At 42.8% G+C, this 10,174-nt stretch overlaps 1 protein-coding gene and 1 long non-coding RNA gene across 2 annotated transcripts; one reads left to right on the top strand and one right to left on the bottom strand.

Moving 5' to 3' along the window:
* Nucleotides 1-7,087: 7,087 nt before the first annotated feature.
* Nucleotides 7,088-8,431, bottom strand: LOC141585777 (uncharacterized). Its single transcript, XR_012519414.1, has 3 exons — nt 8,027-8,431; nt 7,878-7,931; nt 7,088-7,278 (listed from the first exon to the last, which is right to left on the bottom strand). It is a non-coding gene; the product is annotated as an uncharacterized LOC141585777 (long non-coding RNA).
* Nucleotides 8,432-9,053: 622 nt separating this feature from the next.
* Nucleotides 9,054-9,791, top strand: LOC141588749 (uncharacterized). The gene has a single exon (XM_074410176.1). It carries the CDS (start codon nt 9,054-9,056, stop codon nt 9,789-9,791), a length of 738 nt encoding a protein of 245 aa, XP_074266277.1.
* The last annotated feature ends 383 nt before the right edge of the window (nt 9,792-10,174 follow it).

Raw genomic sequence — 10,174 nt, 5'->3', positions numbered from 1 at the left:
AAATCCGCGTACTCACATCCAGTCCCCTCGGCATGGAGTCAACCAGGCCAGCCGGCCTGCCATGGGTCCCTCGGCCGAGGGTAGAACAGTCTTTCCACCTGCTCTGCCACTTGGCCACTTGGCCACTACGTGACAAAAGGTGAAAGTCTATAAATACTCCTCAATTCTCATTGAGAAAACGATCCGAAAACTATCCTAAAACTCACTAATAATCTGGTATAAACTCCCTTATCTCTCTACAATATACTTTGCCAAGTAACACACAACTTATCTCTTTAAGTTTACTGACTTGAGCGTCGGAGTGAGTACGCTCGGTACCAAGCCGAGCCCTCAGTTTGTTCATCTTAAACAGGAAAGAGTGAAAGGAAGAGTCAAGCAAAGACATCGTTCAACAAGCTCACGTGGTCACAACTCTGCTTCGGAATTACACCCGGAACAATTGGCGCCGTCTGTGGGGAAAAGATACTAAAAGCTAGTCACCTACCTTACAAAAAAAAAAACAAACAACCAAAAACCATTCAAAGAGCTAAGAAGATGTCAAAACAGCCAGAACTTGTGAGTGTAGAAACTGAATTCTACCAGGATGACACGTTCCCTAATTCTGAGATCGGGCAGTCCCCCACCGGCCGAGTCATAGAGCCGGTGAAGTACGGGATGCCAAGAGAGCCAGAAACACCGCTGCCGACCGGCCAAGTCACTGTCATGGGACATGTGGTCGATGCGGCCAAATTGAAGTTATTCCTGGACCTGATGGGTGGTACGCCGGTTACCCCTGTCACGGCGACAGGGGCGGCAGCGCCTCCACAGGTGACCAGGGCCCACAAAGTAACTCCGAACAACTTGACCGCAGTAATACAAGGAGCTGGGCATGCAAGAACGCCGGCGGAGCCCGTGGTGCCAGTTGCAGACCAAAGTCCATCCCCTACTCGCGGGAGGACAGCGTCGCCGCGGCAACAACGAGGCCACCCCTGGAGGAATGAAAGAAGTCCGACTCACCAAAGTCGGATAACAAGAAGCCCTTCCCGCCATATGGAGAGAAGCCGGAATAGGGTTGCGAGGAGCCGATCGCCGCGTGTCATTCGGCACGTGGTCAGACAGCCCCTCAGTACCTATGTCCTCGAAGTCCCGGTGCCAACCAAACTGAAGCTGCCGCCCCTATCATACAAAGGGGATAGCGACCTAACCGACCATGTCGAGGCTTTCGAGTCATACATGTCGGTATGGAAGCAACCCGATGAGGTGTGGTGCCGAGTCTTCCCAACGACCCTCCACGGCATGGCAACCAACAACATTCGAAGCAAGGTGACGAGGGACGAGAGACCAAGTGTTTTTGCGGGTAAGGGCCTCGAATTCTTCGGTCATTGCAGCGCGCCATTGAGGGTTGATAAGGGCTTGTTTAGTCGTGTTTGGAGTAACATGGGTGAGAGAAGTAGTAGCAATGGTGGCGTAAGGGCCTGATTTGGAGTACAGGGGGTTTGGTTTAATAATGTTGTGGGATAATCTAGTGGCATGTCGAGGTGGGGGAGGAGGTGGAGGGGGCGGGGGAGAGGGTGATGGCGAGGAGGCAGGGGTGGCAAGGGAGGAGGCAGGGGATGGCGAGGGAGTGTTGAGCGGAGGTGGTGAATGTGGAGGGGAGGGAGGAGAGGTTGGGTCAGGTACGGTGGGCGAGGCAGAGGGAGGCAATATGGGTACGGTTAGATGGCACCATTGGGACGGGGTGGGTAAGGGGTGGGGTGCAGACTTGGAGAGGGCAATGTAGGGAAATTCAGATTCGATAAACCGAACATGACGTGATGTATAGAGTTTATTGGTGACGGGTTCAAGACAAAGGTACGCACTTTGGGTGTTCGAATATCCAACAAAGACACACGGAGTAAACTTTGGCTCGAGTTTGTGAGTGGTGTATGGTTTCAACCACGGGTAGCATAGACAACCGAAGGGACGTAGTTTGTGATAATTTGGATGTTCTTGGAAGAGGAGTTTGTAAGGAGACTCATTATTTAGTGTAGGCGATGGGAGACGATTGATAAGGTAAGTAGCGGTGGAGAAGGCATATGGCCAAAAATGGGTCGGCGTTTGAGCATGGGTAAGGAGAGCTAGGCCGGTTTCCACTACATGACGATGACGCCGTTCCGCAAACCCATTATGTTCGGGAGTGTGAGGCGGAGATGTAAGGTGTGAGACGCCATTATCAAGCAATGTGGGTGTTAATTTAGTAAATTCACCGCCATTATCCAAGTTAAATTAAAGAATTGGTTTTTGAAAAAAAATTTCTACTATGGCTTTGAACCTATGAAACGTGGCATATGTATCGGATTTGTTTTTGATTGGGTAGAGCCAAAAGTAGTGGGTGAAGTGGTCTACAAAAATAACGTAATATTTAAACGGGTCATTGGACATAATTGGTGAAGTCCAGACATCGGAAAATATGAGGTTGAGCGGTGCAGACGATTTAATAGAAGAAACAGAAAAGGGTAGTTTGTGACTTTTGTTTATCAAGCAAGAATTACAGTGCAAAAAATCCGAAATACTGAAATTGAAACTAGAATTTAATAAACGTAAAGTCGAATTTGAAGGGTGGCCAAGACGAGCATGCCACAAGGTGCTCGATTTATTTGCGGCTAGGGCGTGAGGTTGCGACGTTGGTGGAGTCCATTGATAGGAGCCGTCGCGGAATGGTCCTTCAAGCAGAGTTTCCCCCGTCTTGATTACCTTAAAACAAAAGGAGGTGGAAGAGAAAATAGCATAAGCTTGGTTATCATGACAAAATTGTGAAACAGAAATTAAAGGGGCGTGAGATTTTCGGTACGATAAGCACGTTATTAAAGAAAATACGATGATTAGAGTGAGGGATATAGAATGAACCGAGATGCGAGATGGAAAGAGCAGAGCCGTCTCCAATAACAAGATCATCCGGACCATCATATGGGGTGTGTAGAGACAGGGTGTTGAGGTCATTGGTTATGTGGTGCGATGCACCACTATCGATGAGGTAGGAAGAGGAGGGAGACAGGCTGGTGGTGGCGGTGTGTGCGAAGGGGCGAGGCTGACGGGATGGTGGGGGTGGGAACACGACATCGGGATAGTCTCTTTTGAAGTCGGGACAGTCACGAATGACGTGTCCAGTAGTTCGACAATATTGGCAACGACCCTTAAATGGGTTGGGACTCGCCTGATTTGGGGTGCCACGGAACTGGTTTTGGGTTGGGGTTTGGGGTTGATATTGGGTTCGTTGGTGAGACTGGTTGGTGGAGGGGCCTTGGTAGCGGTTGTGGTAGGTGTTGGGTGAGGAGCAGGTGTAGGCGGCATGAGCCGAGGGTTGGGATTGGAAGGGTGTGGTGACGGGTTTGTTCTTGAGAGTTAATTCATGATTAATAAGTTTTTCATGAAATAGCTCAAAAGAAATCGGGGAATCACGAGCACGTACCGCATCGATAACTTGCTTGTATTCCTCATAGTCAAGGCCGTTAATAATTTTTTCAGTGATGTCTTCGGGATCGACGGGTTTCCCGAGTTGGGCTAATTGGGTGGTGCAAGCCTTTATGGCTAGCATGTATTCTGAGATAGTGTTGGTGTGTTTGATGGTTTTGAGACGATCCTTCACTTGGAGTATATGACCACGGGAAGGATTAGCATAGGTGGTAGCGAGGGTGGTCCATGCCTCATGAGAGGTGGAGGCATCAAGAATGACAGGAGACACGTCCTCGTCAAGGGTACCAGCCAAAGCACCGAGAATTAGCTGATCTTGACGAAACCATGTCTCGTGAGCAGGGTTGGGAGTAATTGGGTCAGGATTTGGTTTTTCGGTGGTGGCAGCCGGAGTGATGGTCGTGGGTGGGGCTTTGGTGGTGCCGTCGAGGTAGGAGTAAAGACCGTAACCTTGAAATAGGCGACTGATCTGATAGTGCCAGGCGCGATAATTGGTTGGGGTTAGTTTGGTACATGTGGGAAAGGATACGAAAAGGAGAGGTTTTGTTGGTTCAGCGGAGTTCGGGATTTGATGGTTGTTGGAAGCCATGGGTGTACCGACGATAGGGAAGGCAGCGGAAGATAATGGTGATTAGTATAGGACCGATGTGAATCCTGATACCATGTAAATAATATGTGAATAATATGATTTCATTGATTATGAAAGGGAGATACAGCATACATATATATATATATACTAATACAAGAGGAATAACCTAGTCAATTAGCTAAGATTACAAGAGCAATTAAAGGAGCTAAGTTAGGTAACAGAATAACAACAATTATAAAAGATAATTACAAATATTGATGATTGATATGGAGTCAAGGAAACGTGATATGCATTCCTATTTTGTAGGTTTGGTATCTTGACTTTGATCTTTAGAATTATCTTTAACATAAAATAGTTGTGTTGCCGTGTTAGAAAACATATATACCTGCTTCAATTTTAGTTGCAGTAGTCCAACCTTTAAAATTATTATTCTCATGCATGTTTATGTGTTTCCATTAGATATTGTACTCCGAAGTATTTCCGAGGCATGGCTTGTCGATAATAAATTCCTGTGAAAATTTGCAAACATGATTAGCAAAGCTCATGGCCGTGGAATGACATAAAAACAACAGATGCAATAATAACTACACTGTATAACTCTTAAAACTACAATGGTAATATATGCATGTTGAATTTGGGAGAGGGAGACAGTATTAGAAAGGCTCAAGAAAAACATAGATTTCAAATTTATTGTATAAATCGTTAAATCTTTGTTGTATTTATAGGCTTAAAATATATAGGTTTGTCTCCCATTACCAATCAAATACTTTACATATTTTGCTTAAGAGACATATCTCCAGCTAAATTTGTTTACTATATTATTACTCGTATGAAATTATTATATTTTGTATAAGTTGGACTCGTAAGTGTTTCGCAAGCGTTGGACTCTCTGTAATCGCTCGAAAAAAACTTCCTTTAATAATATAGATAGATATACATATATATATATATATATATATATATATATATATATATATATATATATATATATATATATATATATATATATATATATAGATTTAGGATCCGGTGAGAACGATCATTCGGTGAGAACGGTGAGAACAAACTAACTTAACTAAAATTCACGGGTAACTACCAAAATCAATAATAAAACCCAATACCCCCCTCACTCAGTTACCCCAAACCCACACATTTTAATCAAACCCATCATCACCCTCTTCCTTATCACCTCGCCGGAGCACAAAGAAACCGCCGCCGGCATAACTTGACTCACTCAGAAACCTTACGCAATTCCCCCTCCCTCATCAAAACATAAACACCCTCGTCTTCCCATCATTACCCATTACCATCGCTGCCTACGTCGATCACCAACAACGCCGACGAACATTCCTGATGCAGGCACAACTCCGGCACCACCATTGAGTCAATTGATGGTTGAAGTTTGATATCTGATGCTGATAGTCGTGCGTTGATTGATGATCGGAGTTTTCTGATGGAGGCTAAATTGAGACCGATTAGCGGTCAGCCCAAATTATTGCTGCTCTCAGGCCGCCGCCGACGTCCCTCCTCCTTTCTCTTCCCACCGCAGTCCGTATCCAACACTTGCGAACTGTACCAAAATATCCCAGTTTTTAGATCGGATGTCGGCGCTAATTCCGACAAAGGCTTCAGCTCTAATACCAATCAATGCTTCACTAATTTGATGGTAACGGTTCTAATTTGCAAACAATCGACCTCCAATTCAGATTAACTTCAAACAGACATTGAAAGTACGCCGGAGTGACGCCTGAGATGGGAAGTGACTGTCGGAGCTACAAATCAATTTCTGCTATCTGGGTTCTATATCGATGTATCTCAAACCGATTTTTATGTATCTGGAAATTAATTGTGTGTATCTACCAACTATTTTAATGTATCTACCATTGATACACAAAATTGGTAAGTAGATACAGTAAAAAAGTAAGTAGATACAATAAAAATAGTTTGAAATACATCAATTTAATTATAAACCAAATACAGTAATTGCATTTCAATCAAAACTTTTTATTGATTTATAAAGAAAATGAAAAGTGTTTGTTGACAGGAACCAAATAGACTCCAAAGACCATTTCTGCCACGCGTAACCGGCGCATAACTGACAACCAGGCCAGATGCTGGCGCAACTCCGGCGACGGGAGATTCCTTATAATCGTTGCTCTCTGATGATAGCCAAATGTGAGGAGAGTAAGGGATGAGTGCTGATGAAATGGGTTTGAGAGACTCAGGCGAAAATAACGGGAGAGATTGGTGGTAGTGGTGTTCGCCGGCGTCTGCTCAGGCGGTGGCTGGTCGTCCGACTGCCGGTCGTGGCCGTCAGATGTATGTGGTTGTGGTGTTGCGATTTGAGAGAGAAAAAGAAGATCGGGGTTTTGGGCTTGTTTTTTATGAGATTTGATTTTGCCGCGCGTGATATAAATTGAGTGTGGGTCATTAATTAAAGGTGTTGATGACGACGGCGACAACAGGTGATTGGTGGTGATAGGGAATGCCGGTTGTGTTTGTGTCGGAGGTGTGTTGGTGATAATGGTGTGTGGTGTGTGGTGTTGCAGGTGATGTCGGCCGGTGATGTTGATGGCGGCGGTGGCTGCCGGTGATTTCTATGGCGGTGGTTGGCTGTTAGTACGCCTGGGTGGTGTTTGTGTCGGAGGTGTGTTGGTGCTAATGACGGAGGTGAGATGATGATGATGATAAAAGTTGGGGGAAGGAGTAGTCAGTTAGGCCTTGACTAATGTATAATGAAGCGAGTTTTTAGCCGATCAATGCTTAATTAATTATAGGGATAGTTAGTTCGTTCTCACCGTTTGCACCGAGTGATCGTTCTCACCGGATCCCACCTCTATATATATATATATATATATATATATATATATATATATATATATATAGATAGATAAACTTATTAATTGCATAGTCATCAATCTAATCGGGTCGGATCATCATCAGACCGGGTCGATTACGGTTTGCAGTATTCTCAAATTCTATTCAAATAGGTTTCATCGGGTAAGATCGGGTCACTTGGATCTGATCAAACTTTGCGAGCTCAAGTAAAAGTACGACGACATTACAAATATAATTTATTGAGATTTCAAATACAAACCATATGATACATCAATTAACTCTCAAATCTCAAACTCATTACAAACACACAATAGGATAGCATTTTAGCAATTTGCCAACACGAACATTAACTCTCAAATCTTAAACTCCTTGCTTCATTAATCATTAATGCTCCAAAAAGCAAGACCAATCCTTACAATTTCCTGCCCAAAAAGCATAAGAAACACAAAAATTATTAAGAAACCTTCCCATAATTGTAGATAATTCTTATGTAACGCAGATTTACAATTAAATTAGTGGATAACAAAATTATTAAAGGAATTCTTTTTATACTAATGCCCTGTTTGGTAAAACTATCTGAAAAGGTAGCTGAAAACTGAAAAGGTAACTGATAAGGTAGCTGAAAATTAGGAGCTAACTGATTATATAAAAATGTGTTTGACAAATTAGCTGAAAAGGTAACTGATTTTGGTGAAATGACGTAAAAGAATATGAAATTATTTAATATTATTGAATAAAGGGGTACAAAATGGAAAATAAGTCATTTCAGGTACCTGATTTCTCAAATGCTACATGAGGTAACATTTCATTTCAGGTACCTTATTTAACCAAATAAACGACATGACAAACACTTGCAAAAAATATCAGGTAGCTAAAAATTTGGTCAAATAAGCTACATAAAGTGTCGTGCCAAACGGAGCCAAGCTTGTGGAAGGAACACCGCCTTACACAAGTAATTGTAATATAAACTCTACATTAGGCTTATAAAAGGTAATTAAGTAAATAAAATTAAAGGAATTACATGGAGTTGAATGAACTTCAACCTAGGGATCTGCAGATGGACCGGGCGCAACACCTTCATGAGAAAATCAAAGTTTAGAACAACGATAATCATATAGGATGTGAATATTTTCTAGGAATAAATAAAATAAATAAAGGATGAAATGATACCAGGGCAAACAGTGTCAAAAGTGCCAGTAATGCCACAAGGGGTGAAGAATGAGTCGACGACCTTGGACTCGAAATCAGCAGTGTCACCATAAACAGTGAATAATAACAGACAGAAGCAGAGGCGGTCGTTGTCGATGGCCAGGTTAATTTCATCGCAACAACGTTGGAGTTGTGCTTCTGTTTCAACTACATTGCAATCGTCGTTGAGGTTCTGTACTGTCATCGTGCAAGTTTGGCCCGATGACAGCGTTGGTAAGGAAATGAGCACCATTACTGCCAACACCAACATCGTGTTCTTTGTGTTAATGCCTTCCATTCTCGATCTCTGTTTTAATTGATTAGGGAAGTATGTGACTTTTTAGTACGAACAATAATTTAGGGAAGATGTTTGGGTTGGAGAGTAATGCAATTTGTAGACAATGTAGCATCTTATTTATACTCAGTCAAGTAGACTTCATCAAAGGCCAGCCGTAGTATTTTGGCCATTTAATTAGGGTTCATCATATATGGCCTTGTCACCATGTATGGCCATGTCTAAAGTGAATTGTTCTTCATATACAGACTGGAAAACTTTTTTTGTATGGCCATGTGAAGAATAATACTAAGAATATGCCACAATGTATTCTTGATATTATTCTGTAAATATTATTAGCATATACAATATTGTTATTTTATGAATGTGTATATTTGGTTTCTATATTATAGAAGTAAAATAGGAAGGTAGGAGCGTAGGATGCAACATATATATGTAATTCTGTAACCTAGTTTCATCATCATGAATAATACTTTCTTCATCATATACGACTTATAATTTTCACATGGTATCGTGAGCCTTCAAAGATCCAAATTTTTTTTCAAAACGAAAATATTAAAATCATCCTGTTTCATCATGCCTGGTGATGATAAATCGAAAGGGGGAGGGAGCGGTCCAAAGACAATTCCCATGACATCCCCACTGTATCTCCATCCATCCGACAATCCCAATCTAAACCTCACACAAATCGAATTCGACGGCACAAATTACGATATGTGGGCTGATGCTGTGAAGAATGTGAAGAATGGGTTAGATGCCAAAAATAAATTGGCTTTCATTGAAGGAAAAGTGAAGAAACCGGTGTGTGATGGAGAAGAGGAAAGCCTTGAATTGGTAGCATGGAGACAATGTAACGCAATGTTACGAGCGTGGCTTCGGAATGTGATAAATCCGAAGTTACATTCGAGTATCACTTTCAATCAACCAATTGAGGATGTTTGGGAGGAGTTGAGAAGCAGATACTCGGCAGGGAATGCTCCCAGAGTAGATCAACTCAAAAATGAGTTGAATGAATGCAAGCAAGGCAAAGACACAGTGGTAGAGTATTATACCAGGCTCAAGGTAATTTGGGACGAGTTGGACAAATACAGCAAGGCGAAAAATTGTAGTTGCGGTGTGGCAGCGTCTATAGCCAAAGAAAAGGAAGAGGAGAAAGTGCATCAATTTTTGATGGGACTCGACTCCAAGTTATATGGGCAGGTGCGAACAAATCTGCTCATGGAAGACCCAATCACCGGATTAAATCGTGCCTATGCTTTGATACTCAGGGAAGAACGACATGCCTCTCTTACCATAGTAAAAGAGGAACATAATGATGCCGCCATGGCTACCAGAATTCATGGTGGACAATCAAGAAATAATTACTTCAAAGGTGATGAGGAAGAACCAGAGAAACCGCCGCAATGTACTCATTGTAAAAAAATACTATCACACGGAGGAGAATTGCTATGACAAGCACGGGTACGAAGAGGTGAAGGCAAGGGAAAGAGGTCGAGGCAAAAGAGGATATGGAAATAGCCGTGGCAGTGGAAACCGTGGCAGAGGAAGAGGACGCGGACACTACCAGGCAAATGCCACGACAGAGACTCACGGGAAGTCAAACGTACCGTTCACTGCAGAGGAGATTGAAAGGCTACGGATATTGTTGAGCGCCAGTCCCGAGGGCAACGAGAAAATAAAAGGTATGAAATTAACAATGAATATTGAGTGGTTAATTGACAGCGGAGCTTCCCATCATATGACGGGAAAACGAGAATGCTTGGAGAATACGTGGGAAGGAGATTACTCCACTGTCAGTTTACCCGATGGGAGACGTATTGAGGCTACTGTTCATG

The sequence above is a fragment of the Silene latifolia genome, chromosome 6, assembly GCF_048544455.1.
Source record: "Silene latifolia isolate original U9 population chromosome 6, ASM4854445v1, whole genome shotgun sequence".
Classification (NCBI taxonomy): domain Eukaryota; kingdom Viridiplantae; phylum Streptophyta; class Magnoliopsida; order Caryophyllales; family Caryophyllaceae; genus Silene; species Silene latifolia.
The sequence above is the reverse complement of the archived record's forward strand: the minus strand, read 5'-3'. Positions and strand labels throughout refer to the sequence as shown.